Raw genomic sequence first — 14,022 nt, 5'->3', positions numbered from 1 at the left:
ATGGTTGTGCGCAATAAAAATGACCAAGCTTCAAGGTTTATTTTTCATTTTTATTTTAGTTGTTTGATAGATTACAAAATTTACAATAGTGATGACAGCAAATATTATTTTTTCTCCTTTAAAAAAATGTTTGGCATGAGTTATTCAGCAATTTCACACTTAATTGGTTTTTATATGGAGAAGCCTGAGCTTTTCTGGCATGCAGAGAGGTGTGTTGCGGTCAGGGCAATACTAGTTTCTTCCTTTCCTGCTCCTTTTGCCACTAATTTGTCTCATCTCACCTGAAAAAAATCTAGGCTTCCTATGTTGGATCTGCTTCTTCATCAGATTCATCTCTAAAAAAAGAGATAAAGACAAACAAAGCAGAACTAAACCATAATTACTGTAGCCTCTAATAATACTTGTTTATCTTGGCACTGAGTGTAGTTTATTTATTTATGTATTTACTTATTTATTTATTAATTTAACCTGTCCTGACCATGGCTATCAAGCCATCTCTTACGTTGGAGCAGCGTTTCACACATACAGGACATTTTTACATCATAGTTACCTAAGAAATAATAATTTTAATATGAGAAATAGCTTTAAATGATTTGAGTTTCTTTTGTGACATTATGAGCAAATAATACTAACTATGAACTAATGAAGTTAATACTGGCAGTACTTGTACTATTGCTGCTGCCACAACAGTGATTGTGTATGTACTGAAGGAGAAAATATGGTTTTTGTTGTTATTTGGTAGTTACAAAGAAAACAAAAGAAAACAAAACATAGTCGATAAAGTAAAAACATACAATGTTTGTTAAACTTCCTGGTAGATTAAAACTGTGTGCCGGACCAAGACTCGAACTCAGGACCTTTGCCTTTCGTGGGTAAGTGCTCTACCAACTGAGCTACCCAAGCATGGCTCACGACCCATCCTCACAACTTCAATTCTGCCAGTACCTTGTCTCCTACCTTCCAGACTTAACAGAAGCTCTTCTGTGAATCTTGCAGAACTAGCACTCCTGGAAGAAAAAATATTGCAGAGACGTGGCCTAGCCACAGCCTGGGGGTGTTTCTAGGAGGAGATTTTCTATCTGCAGCAGAGTGTGCACTCACATTAAACTTCCTCGTAGATTAAAATTGTGTGCTGGACCAAGACTTGAAGCCGGGACGTTAGCCTTTCGCAGGGAAGAGCACTTGCCTGTGAAAGGCAAAGGTCTCTAGTTAAAGTCTCGGTCCAGCACACAGTTTTAACCCTAAGACGCCTAAGCGGGGGGTGGGTGGTGGTTCGTTGAACCCACAATTTTTTTACGTCCCCTGCTTTTGCCCAAGTAACTTTCATACTGCATATTCCCTTTGAGTTATTGTTTGTTGGCTATTTTATGAAACGTTAGTGTCAATATATTTTATAGAAAATTCCTGCTTTGAAAGAAAAATAAACAAACTTATTATGGGTCCAACAACCCCCCCCCCCCCCCCCCCCCCCCTTGGGCTTCCAGGCTATAAAAAATTTCCCTTAGTAGGATTTCGTATCTTTCATCTCTACAACAATGCAAGTTAGTTTCTTGTTTGTTGGTATTCTTGATATTCACAACAATCGGTTTACTTTCAGAGGAAGTGATTGTTGATGTCAGTCAGGTGTTATTTATCTTGTAAACTTCAGTGAGTTAGAGAAGTTCCCTACTGTTCACACCCAGACTTAGAAATGACTAAAAGAATACATGACTCGTCTTTAGAAAGAGTTCTGAATGAAATTTTAGATGTAGATTCTGACTCGGGGAGTGAAAGTGAATATGAGGATGGTGTTATGGAGTATGATTCAGATCGGGAAAGTGATGTGGACATTAGAGAAGATGAAGATAGTGCAGCTTCAGGCAGTGACCATCAGGATGTTATTGTGGCCAAGTCTGCAAGAAGGTACGTAACCACACAGCCTAGAATTCCTCGGAGGTCTGTTGCTAATATAGTAAGAGAGCAGGCAGAAGTAACTCGAGCTGGTGTTTGCCATTCACCTGGAGATGCCTGACATCATGGATGTTATAGTAAAACATTCAAATGAAGGGGCAGTTAGGCGAAATGTTACGTTGTCTAATGAGAAGGAATTGTATGCCTTTATTGGAATCCTGATACTTATGGGGGCAAATAAGGACAATTCTGTCAGTGTACACGATCTTCGGTCAGACCTAATGGGTCGGCCAGTTCACAAGGGTATTATGGCAAGAGAACGTTTCAAGGAACTTATTGCAATTGTAAGGTTTGATGACAAAAGTACTTGCCAGCTAGGAAGGGAAGCAGACAAGTTCACAGCAATCCGTGATGTTTTCAACAAAGTGAATGATAGGTATCCACTACTGTATAAACCAGGGTCCACCACACCATTGATGAGATGCTCATCTTGTTTAGAGGGCGCTGCCCCTTCAAAGTATTTATGAAGGATAAACCGGGCAAGTATGGCATCCTTACACACATGATGTCCGATGCAGTTGCAGATACATCTTGAATATGGAATCCTACGCAGGTAATGTTCAGAATTTGTCGAAAGAAGAACGGGGTTCAGCAGCTGTCGTCAAACGTCTGGTAGCACCTGTGAAAAATACTGGTCAAAATATTACTACGGACCGATACTACACATCGGTGGATTTGGCAGAAGAGTTATACCAAGACTACAAAGTTACTGCAGTAGGAACTCTCCAGTCAAACAGGAAGCGTATTCCAGACATCTGAAGAACATGTCAGATCGAGAGCTATATTCATCAGTGTTCTTGTTCACAGACCCATCAACACGTAGGCCTCCAGTAACTTTGGTGTCCTACATAGCAGAAACGAATCCAAGTAAAAACTTACTGATGTTGTCAACAACGCAGCAAAATAAAGGCACTGTTGGAGGAGAGAAGAATAAAACCGAGATAAATGCATATTATAATTCCACTAAAGTTGAAATTGATAACATTGATCAACTGGCGCATATGTACACCTGAAAGAGGGGAACAAAGATGTGGCCTCTATCTGGATTTTACTCTCTCATCGACACTTGTGCTATCAATGCAACCACCTTATTCATCCAGCAACATCCAAGATGGAATGAAAAGAAACACAACAAACGGAAACTTTATCTTCTGCAAGCTGGGAGGGAACTAGCGAAATCGCAGGTAGAAGAAAGAAGTGCCAATGCAAGAGGGTTATCTAACCAAATTGTTCAAACAGTGGAGACTATTCTACAAAAGAAAACCAAAGAAGTGACAACAGAAGCACGTCAGCCTCCTGCAGGGAAAGGTTGGTGCCATATTTGTGTAAGAAAGGTAAAACAAAGAAGCAGAAGTACAGCAATCTAAGTAAACCAAAACAGTATTGCGGACAGTGTCATAAACATGTGTGTAACACACATTCAGAAAAAATTGTGAAGTGTGTCTCTTGCTTTGAAGTTGAGGACTCAGAGTAGTCTATTGTATATGAACACATCTGTATTTTGTATTGTAATATGTCAATTTTTTATTCACTCAATCCAATATTTATAACAATTAACAACACTTATAAACCAATGCCTTAGTTAAAAATACATGAACCATTTTGAAAGTTGTAATTTTTCCTCAGTAAAATTATTTAATACCTGTGGGCTTGCCGACCCCCCCCCCCCCCCAGGCATCTAAGTTAGAAAGGCTTGGGCGTCCTAGGGTTAATATGCCAGAAGTTTCATATCAGTGCACACTCCCTTGCAGAGTGAAAATCTCATTCTGGATACCATGTTTGTTGTTTGATATATAGGATGTATCAAAAAGAATCATCCAATTTGGCATGTCTGTATTTGTGAAACTAATAAACATATACAACAGATTTTGTTTTTTGGTGAAGGAAAACTCAAAAAGGTTTCTTTCATACCTTTATATAAGTGTTCAGCATGTCCACCTTGAGATGCAGGGCATATGCCATTGCGGTATTCAAATTGTTCCCACACTGCAGTGAACATGCTTTGAGTTACAGCTTCCACAGCTGCTGTTATTCGATGTCTCAGTTCATTCATTGTTGTTGGTAATGGAGGTGCATAAACAGTCTTTTATAAACCCCCACAAGAAATACACATACAGTCAGGCGACCTTGGGTTCCAGTAATGTAAGGCTGAATCATTTGGTCCAATCTGACCGATCCATCATTCAGTTATCCTTTGATTTAAAAATTGCCGCACTTCCAGATGTCAGTGTGACAGTGCCCCGTCCTATTGGAAAATGTAGTCATTCAAATCAACCTTTAACTCTGGCAAAAGAATGTTCTCAACCATATCAAGATATGTACTTCCTGTTACAGTGTTCTCCACAAAGAAAAATGGACCATACACCTTTTCCCATGAAACTGCACAAAACACATTAAGTTTTGTAGAGTCCCTCTCATGTTGTACAACTTGATGTGGTTGTTCGAACCCCATATTCTCACATTGATAGTTCACCTTTCCATTTAAATGGAATGATGCCTTGTCACTAAACACCAAGTGTGGAAGAAAACTATCATCCTCCATCTTGCCAAGAACAAAATTAATTACAGAACTCCACCTGTTGTCGTTCATCTTAACGAAGAGCTTGCAGTAGCTGAATTTTGTTTAGTTTCATATGTAAATGTCAATGCAACAAACACCATATGGACATTGGTGGCATGTAGAGCTGTCGAGCTGCACAGCGAATGGATTTCTGTGGACTTATGGTTCAACTACAGTGGATGTGTTCGACGTCTGTGTCAGACACTCGGGGATGGCCTGGCGATTTGCCTTTACACTAACAACCTGTTTCTTGGAATTTTTCATGCCTTCGTCCATTGCTCTGTGCTGTAAGAGGATCCACACCATACCTAGTATGAAAATCGCACTGAACAGTTATTACTGACTCACAGTGTGCAAAACGTAGAACACAAAATGCTTTCTGTTGTCCAAATACTATTTTTCCTAGAACTGAAGTGAGCGCACTTTGCTGCTACCTAGTGGGAAAACTCAAGTTTTTGCTCTTTCCAACAGTACATTGTTCATACACACATCTCAAGTAACATAATAGTTATGATTTTTTTTAATCAGATGATTCTTTTTGATACACCCTGTATTTTGATGTATGTATTTCTTTTCTCCATCAAATAAATGTTGATGTTTCAAAATGTTTGCATTACACTTTTTCTCACTTCTCTACGCTGTGGAAAAAGACCAGTACAATTTTTGTCAATAACATCTGCTATGAGTTTTGCTTTAGCCATTAATAAACTTTACTACCATTGCTAGTTTGTCAATTCTATCACTGTAATCACACTGTTCGTATCACAGATCATATATTAACCTTATTTTCAGCTTTCCATTCTGGGCCATGCTAAGTGATGTTGTTGACATTCTGTGTTGTGCAAACACATCTCCATTTTCTTTTTTTTCCTCTAAATGTATATATCTGTCTGCCGATGTCTATGTTTAAAGTGTTTACACCTTGGAACACTGCCACTTGGCTGTCTATCTTCTCATGTCTTTGTTAGCTATGGCTAGTGTCCCTGTTGTTACAAAAACACTGTGACCATGGTAATAAATGTTTTCAAGACTAAGGATCTAGATGATGGCTATCACATGTTGCTGATTGAATGATAACAATATTAACTTAGCATTGTCGATTTATAAAATGGCAGACTTCAATAAAATCCACTATAACAAAAAAGAAAAGAAAATACGACTACTTTGTTGCAAACTGTAACTGGTTGGTTTCCTGTACTAATATTACTGTAATTAGTTTAATATAGAAAATTCCTTCCGCAGACATGAGCAATCTTAACAACACAAACTGGGCACTAACAACAACTCCCGCTCTATGCTAGTATGCGCCCCGTGCAGCCTGCATTGTTAGTATAAAAATACCAGTAGTTTATATTCTTACTTACTAATGGTTTGGATTCTAACTAATGCAATATTCTGTCTTACCAAATTTAAGAGGATCACAGCAATAATTAAATAAATAACGAAATGGTATTGTGAATATGCTACGGTTACATGCATACTTACATTATTGTCTTTCACAGCAAAGAAATTCGAAGATGCGATGACACCGGAAGAGAAGGCGAAGCTGTTCCGAGCGATCGACTACCAGGAGAATGCGGCCCCACCTCAGTATCCCGTGGAGTTTGTGGAGCTGAGTGCACAGTTTACACTGGGAAGTCTGCAGGTGGAGGTTCGCGATGACGCGTACACCACGCCTCGGGTGATGCTGGCCGACTTGGCGGGTGTCAGCGTCAGCTTGAAGAGGCGGCCGGCCGCTCAGGCCCTGAGGTGAGAATCTCATCTGCAGGAGGGAGCTGCTTTAGTTTAGTTCGTTGCTTGTTCTGTTGACTGTAATTTTGATAGTTCACTATGGTGAGGAATGAGCCAGTTTTACTGTTATTGGCCTGGTGCATAAGTTCATAGCATTTTTTCACAAGTTTTATGAACACAGCAGACAAACGTAACAGAGACTTTAGTCACCAGTAATATTTTCTGCTTTACTATTTATAACAGTCTGTCAGTGCTGGGATAACTTTTCAATTTCATAACTGTTGATATACTGATGGTGCAATAATGATGCAATGGCAAGGAAAGCGTTTCTGAAGAAGAGAAATTTGTTAACATCGAGTATACATTTAAGTGTCAGGAAGTTGTTTCTGAAAGTATTTGTATGGAGTGCAGCCATGTATGGAAGTGAAACATGGACGATAAATAGTTTGGACAAGAAGAGAATAGAAGCTTTCGAAATGTGGTGCTACAGAAGAATGCTGAAGATTAGATGGGTAGATCACATAACTAATGAGGAGGTATTGAATAGAATTGGGGAGAAGAGAAATTTGTGGCACAACTTGACTAGAAGAAGGGATCGGTTGGTAGGACATATTCTGAGGCATCAAGGGATCACCAGTTTAGTATTGGAGGGCAGCGTGGAGGGTAAAAATCATAGAGGGAGACCAACATGTCAATACACTAAACAGATTCAGAAGGATGTAGGCTGCAGTAGGTACTGGGAGATGAAAAAGCTTGCACAGGATAGAGTAGCATGGAGAGCTGCATCAAACCAGTCTCATGACTGAAGACCACAGCAAGAACAACTGTTGAAATAGTGGTTTTGAGGCAAAGACTTCGTTGAGTCATGTTTGGAGCACATTTTCACCTGGAAAGGAAGCTCTTTGAAGGTTATTCAATTCAGAGCAAAGATTAATGCTGGTCAGCGAGAAAAGGTTTCGTCGGCTCCATCTAACTGGAGTTATCTGTGATTTGTTGCAGGGTCGACGTAGCTGTCGGGCAGTTCACAGTCTTTGGGCTGGACACGGGAGAGCAGCGGCCGCAGCTTATCAGCTCCACAAACTTAGCAGGTTGGTACCACGAGCTGAGCTGCACTTCAGTTTTGATGCAGTTTTAAACTTCCCTTTTTGATGTTACTATTTTGTTTCAATTATACAGAGGTAGTGGACCATAATAAATGCTACTGTCTGTTGTGAGATGTAAATAATCTCCCCCCCCCCCCCCCTACACACACACACACACACACACACACACACACACACACAGGGTAAGTTAGAGGGCTGTGCCTCTATACGCTATGCTGGCTAGACACACATTTCAAGGCATAACATGAGGTAGTGGTTGGTATGTGGGAGATGATTGGTGATAGGAGATTGGAGATATAAGGTGCAAGAGATTTGCTTTTGGACAGGGTTGGGAGGGTAAGTTCAGTCTGTGAAGATGTCAGTGAGACTGTAGGCATGCTTGGAGAGGGACTGCTAGTCATTACGGGTGGGACTACCAAGGGTGGCTAGGCTGTATGCTAGGGACTGCCATGGAATGGATGGCAGCTGCTGAAATTGAGGTGGTGTATGTAGTTGGCATATTTGATGTGGACAGTCTCAAGTTTCAGATTCTTCCCATTGATATAATTATTTTTGGAACTTCAAATAGATTGCATACCTTCATTCATACTCGTGTATTTTTGATTTTTGTGTGTTTTTGTATACCTTCCTGTGCCTTAGTTTATCACCTACCTGACCAACTCTCCCCCATCCTCAGTGTCACCACGTCTGCTCTCTTTTTCCGTACTGCAGCATGTAGATACTGACCTTACCATATCCAGTTATACCTGCCGACCCCTCTCTTCACAAACAGTCAGCCACTGACTTGCATCCCACTGTTATCATCTTTTTATTTATTTTTCTCTTTGATCTGCCTTTCAGTTCGTCGATTTTAGTTCGTTTCTCTCTCTCTCTCTCTCTCTCTCTCTCTCTCTCTCTCTCTCTCTCTCTCTCTCTCTCTCCCTCCCCCCCCCCCCTCTCTCTCTCTAGGACCTACTCCCTCAGGTTTTATCTTTTTGACTATGCATCTTACATTTCATCCTTTTTGCATTTTCCCCCACATATTTGCCCTTTTTTTATCATCCACTATGAATGCCTGCTCCTTTCATCTACACAAATACACAGAGATTTCCCTCTCCCTAACCAGACCCAGACCCCACATGCTGTTCCTACATTGTTACCTAGTCCATGGATTCCCCCCAAATGGCCAGACCATCAGACTACCAATCTCCAGCATCAACCCCTCCTTTCACTGTGACCTCTGTCTGTCTTGAATCCATTAGTCCTTAGCCCTCACCAGTCTATTCCAGCGAAACGACATAAATCTGCCCAAGCCTTCTTGCAATACCTCCTCTTCATCTGTAAAGTTCTCCTGCTCTGCAGTGCCAAATTCCTGCATCCTGCTGAATCTCTTGGCCTCTAGAACTAGAGCAACATGCATGACACCACCTCAGAAAACTCTCCAACCTGCTCAACTACTCCCCACCTTTGACTTCCACTACCCAATACCTTTACAAGAGCCTCCATCAAATCTCCCCCATAACCCTTCATAACCACTAATTCCTGCCTCGCAGACCTACATTTACCCTCAGAAACTCCCTCCCACCACCATTCAGAATTCAGAAACCTGAGGTACAGTCGTGAACCTGTCCTTCAAAAGCCTCAGTTGCACAGAAATATCACTCCTTTCCAAAGGCCTTGCCTTTTGGACCTCTCCAAAATTCAATCATGCTTTAATTGTTAAACACTTCCTCCTCTTCTCCCAGTCCCTACAGTGGAAACACTTTTGCCACCAACCCTACCAATTGGACACAAACTAAAGTCAATGTTGAACTCCTCCTGACTCAGTTCACTCCTCCATCAAACTGTGATTCACCCCCAACTATGCCCAAATTATTCAGACTCCCCCCCCCTTCCCCCCATAACATTAAAGAATTTCGTGACTTCAAATCTTTCCTCACCGCCATTCCCAAAATCCCTCAATATGGAAACCAGTCTCAAATCTGCAAATAGAGTTGTAGTCCACCACCTAAAAACTGATCCTGACCGACAAAGGCTCCACCACTGTGGTTAGGAACTGCAGGGATTACTTGGTAGGGGGATCTGTCAGCTGCCAGATATGTCCACATACAAGCCCTACCACTGGAAGGACTTTGTCAGAAAGCTTAAATCTTTCAGCAGTCTTTCCTATTGTGCCTGTCTGCGACTCAACATCTCCTCTATGCAGGGGAATTCAAATATACTACCTTCCAGTGTTCTAATTTCCAAATTGTTATATTATTTCATACTGTTACCTCTGTTGTCAGTACGCAGGGGCCTGAAGATGCCGTAGTAAATCTCCGAAACGGGTAGCCAAATAATATAACAGTTTGGAAATTAGACAGCTGAAAGGTGTTTGATTTAACATACTGTACTGAACAGCCGAGTCCCGCAACCATCTCTGAAAAGATGAACATGCAGACATGTCCTCTATGTGGTGAATAGCACTCTATCTGTTCTATTTTGTTGTTATTTTGGACTTTCCATAGTTTACTACTAACTCTGTTTTAAATATTAATCTGTGCCATTCAATATGTCCACAAAACTGTATCATTGTAAGACACATGGTTCAGGAGATATAGAAAAATCAACATTGAACTATGGAAAATCCAGGATGGAATGAAGCAATATAATGAAAAGGATAGTTGCTACTCACCATATAGCAGTGATGCTGAGTCGCAGAAAGGCACAACGAAAAGTCTCTTGGAAAGTTAGCTTTTGGCCACCAAGCACTTTGTCAAAAGTAGACTACACACACACACACACACACACACACACACACACAGAGCGAGGAGTCTCTAGCTGCCAGAGACTGTGGTCATGTGTGCAATTGTTTGAGTGCATGTGTGTATGTTGTCTACTTTTGAAAAAGTGCTTGGTGGCCACAAGCTAATTTTATGACAGTCTTTTTGTAGCACCTTTCTGGGCTCAGCATCTCCCCCGTATGGTGATATAAACTGTCTGAGAGCTGTCTGAGAAACTAGCTTCTGCTCGAAATGGAGCACGAATTACCCAGACTATACTCATCCATTGTTTTGTAATGAGAGCACTTGACAACTTCCAACCATCTTTAAACATAATTTCTAATGTTCCCTAAACTTTTTCTCACTTCCATGCTTAACATCAAATATTTAATGCACTCAATTATTTGTAAAGTAATCGGAAGTTTGAAACTGTTTTGTACATAGGAGTTTGATTCTTTAAAGAAATGGAGGTTCGGTGGTACTTCCTATTCTGAATCAGCTGCATAGAAAGCACACTGCAAAACAAATTAATCTTGGCCTTACTACAGTTTTTTCATACAGTTTTTGGAAAGTAATTAACTATAAAAGAAATGGTGCCTGAGAAATATAGCATCTAATCATAATGATAAAATCTATTTTAATTATATATCCGTTCTGATCTGCTGCTAACTACATATAGACTAGAAACTGTAATCATTGTAGTATGAAGCTAGCAGGCTACCTTTTGACAGACATTCATAATGTATAAGAGTTTTCACACTTGTGTGTTATACTAGGATAACTATCTTTCTAATTCTGAAAGTAAAACTGTCTGTCTTTTCAGGCGGGAAGGTTGCCCTTCTAAACGTGTTGTTCGAAACTAATCCTCTGGACGGAAGGTGCGACCAGCGTATCCACGTCAGTTCGAGACCACTGCAAGTCGTGTACGATGCGTCGACAATTAATAAACTGGCGGACGTCTTCAAGCCTCCGGCAGAGTCGAATGCTATTTCCCAGTAAGTTTACCCTATGTTGTACAAATAAAGTGTTTGTTCTCTTTCTGTTTTGAAAATAACACTTTCCTGCCAATTACGTGAAAAAATCATATCTATTTCTCCTGTATATTAAGTACATTGAGACACACTTACTTCTACTTTGCATATAAACATAGAGGTGTGTGAGGAAAGTAGATAGGCTGACAACACTGTGAGCAATCTGGCAATGCTGTGTTGTTCTGCTCGTGTAGGCTGGGGTGTTCGTCCCTTCCACATGCTCAGTTTGAGTTCCAGCTCCGTGCAGCCGTCTCGTGATTTTTGAGAACTCCATCAGTGGAGTTGCGTTTTTGCCGTGTATTATGAAAATGAAAGAGCAGAATTTAGAGTGATGTCATGCAGTCAAGTTTAACATAAAACTTGGAAAAATGCGCGAGTGTGATCTTTCAAAAGTTGAAACAGGCCTAAGGGGGACATTATTTATCAAAAGCACAAGGTTTTTTCTGGTACAAATCATTTTTGAAGGGTGAGAACATGTTGAAGATGAACCTTGCTTCAACTTCAAAAACAATGCCGATTTGATTTTTTTTTTATTGTTATTTTTTTTTTTTTATTTTTATTTTTTTTTATTTTGACAGTTGGAGTATTGTGCATAAAGAATTTGTTCCTCCAGGACAAACTGTCAACTAAGTGATTTGCATAGATGTCCATGATAGGCTCAGGAAAAGGATTGAGGCCAGTAGGATTATGGGAGTGGGCAGTTGGAATATGACTTACGGAGGGGTGGGAAGAGTCATGGGTAGGATGTCCCTTGTTTCTGGGCACGATGATAGTCAGAGTACTAGAAAAGGACATTGTTCAGTAACTCCAGTCTGTGGTGGTATTGGATGATGATGATGATGATGATGATGATGATGATGATGATGATGTGCTTTTTTCTGCTGGTTCTTGGACGTGGAGGAGGACAAGGAGTGTGTGAAGACACAGTGTGGAGGTAATAGTGCTCGTCTGTGAAGACCTCTGGCATACTGGGCAGCGGCTCATCAGTGCAGGTATGCCATCTTGGCCAGGCTGAAAAGGAGCGATTTTTGTATGGGTAGGGTGACAGCTGTCAAAATGCTTTTATTGTTTAATATAGCCACAAGTAGGATGGAGCCATCAGAAGGGTGGAGGTCACCGTCTGGGAAGGTGGCACGTTGGGCTGTGGGGGACTTGGTGAGGGAGAAGGTGTTGAGGTTTTGGAGGAACGAGTAGAGGTTTTTTTGGACCTCAGTCCAGATGTTGAAGATGAAGCAGACCAAGATTTGGGAATTTGGTAGGCTAGGAAAGGTTACTCTAGATGGTGGATATATAGATTGGCACAGGGGGGGAGGGGGGGGTGTTATGCGGGTGCCCACTGCTGTGTTATAGTCTTGTTTGTATACCTTCTCCTCAAAGGAAAAGTAATTGTGTACGTGGATATAATTTGTAAGATGTATAAGGAGTCGGACAGTGCATTTGAAGTCAGAAGGGTGAACTGAGAGGTGTCTTCCACCTTTAAGCTCTCAGGTTTCTAAAGCCCGTTTGGCGTTGTCCCCAACAATCAGTTTTTCCTATCCGGTAAGTCTCCCCTGACCTGAGGTTCTGGATGACTTCTAAACTGTAACCTTTACCCTAAACCTCTCCAGTCCTTTTCCTTCACCCCTCTTCCTTCCCCTTCAACTCTTCTGCCATAAGACGGAGCCACTGTCTCCGAAAGCTTGTGAAAGTTAAATGCTTGTGTGTGTGTGTGTGTGTGTGTGTGTGTGTGTGTGTGTGTGTGTGTGTGTGTGCGTGTGCGTGTGCGTGTGCGTGCGCGTGTGTGCGCGCGCGTGTGTGCACTTCATGAGTAGATTTTTTTATCTGTCTGTTTACATTATAATGAGAGAGTATTAGATAGCAGCAAGGCCGTGGCCACGAAAGATGTAGTTCATAAGAGGTGATATAATCAGTTACGAGTAGGGATCCAGGAGGTAAAGGGGTGGCAGTGCTGAAGAGTCAGCGAAGGAAGTGCTTAGTATCTTTGATATCAGATGCTAGGCTCTGGGCAATTGTTGGAATTGTTTTGACAAGAGCAGAAATTCCTTTCACGGGCATACAGTAATTGGCTACAATGGGCTGTCAAAGATTGTCAGGTGTACGGATTTTATGAAGCACGTAGAAGCTGTCCCTACTTCTCATCACAGTCGGAGTGTGCTGGCTCTTCATCTCGTATATTCTAAGAAATAAGAAGACGGGCATCAGTTCCTCGCTTTTAACATATGCCTTAAAACAAAAGCTATCAAATTTATAATGTGCATTACTATTAAATGAAACTATATGGTTCCAGAGACCTATCTAAATCTCAGACATCTATGATGTGTGTATTCTGACTGAAATGACAAACTAAAATTTGTACAAAGACTGGGATTCAAACCTGGGACTCCTGCTCACTAGGTAGATGTGCTGACTGCTACACCATCCTGGCACAGTGGCTTCGCACAGCTGCACTGAGTACCCTAGCACGCTTTCCTTCTCAGTCCGAATTCCCATTCACACCTCAGCCGATTTGATATTCCCCCTAATTTGAAACAACATTGCAGAGGCTCTCCAGCTGTTATTGGGGTAGCATCTCAATATTAAATGAAACAAAGGATCCAGTCTGAAACCCAGTCATTGGTACTTCAATAAAATGAAACTATACGGTTACAGAGACCTTGTCAAGTCTAAAACATCTGTGACGAGACCTGAAAAGGTCTTTGTAACCGTATGTAATGTAATTGATAGATAAATAGATCTACTCACAAAGCTGTGGCAGGAGAAAATTTGGAGAGGTTTAGGAAAAGGGGTAGAGTTCAGAAAAGTCACCCAGAACCCCGGACAAGGGAGACTTAACAGGATTGGGTGAGAAATTTCATTTGATTAAAGCACCTATACCAAGGTGTCTGGCAGCCTCACCCATTTTGTTT

The 14,022-nt window shown here is 41.1% G+C and overlaps 1 protein-coding gene across 1 annotated transcript in view; it reads left to right on the top strand.

Annotated features, from left to right (window-relative positions):
* The window catches only part of LOC126109417 (intermembrane lipid transfer protein Vps13), a 443,304-nt gene that overhangs the window by 38,561 nt on the left and 390,721 nt on the right, over positions 1-14,022 (top strand). Inside the window, exons 10-12 of the mRNA XM_049914452.1 lie at positions 6,013-6,259; positions 7,241-7,329; positions 10,909-11,080. Of these exons, the coding sequence (XP_049770409.1) occupies positions 6,013-6,259; positions 7,241-7,329; positions 10,909-11,080 (508 nt within the window). The remainder of the gene's footprint in view (positions 1-6,012; positions 6,260-7,240; positions 7,330-10,908; positions 11,081-14,022) is intronic.

Source organism: Schistocerca cancellata, chromosome 12, assembly GCF_023864275.1.
Source record: "Schistocerca cancellata isolate TAMUIC-IGC-003103 chromosome 12, iqSchCanc2.1, whole genome shotgun sequence".
Classification (NCBI taxonomy): domain Eukaryota; kingdom Metazoa; phylum Arthropoda; class Insecta; order Orthoptera; family Acrididae; genus Schistocerca; species Schistocerca cancellata.
The sequence above is the reverse complement of the archived record's forward strand: the minus strand, read 5'-3'. Positions and strand labels throughout refer to the sequence as shown.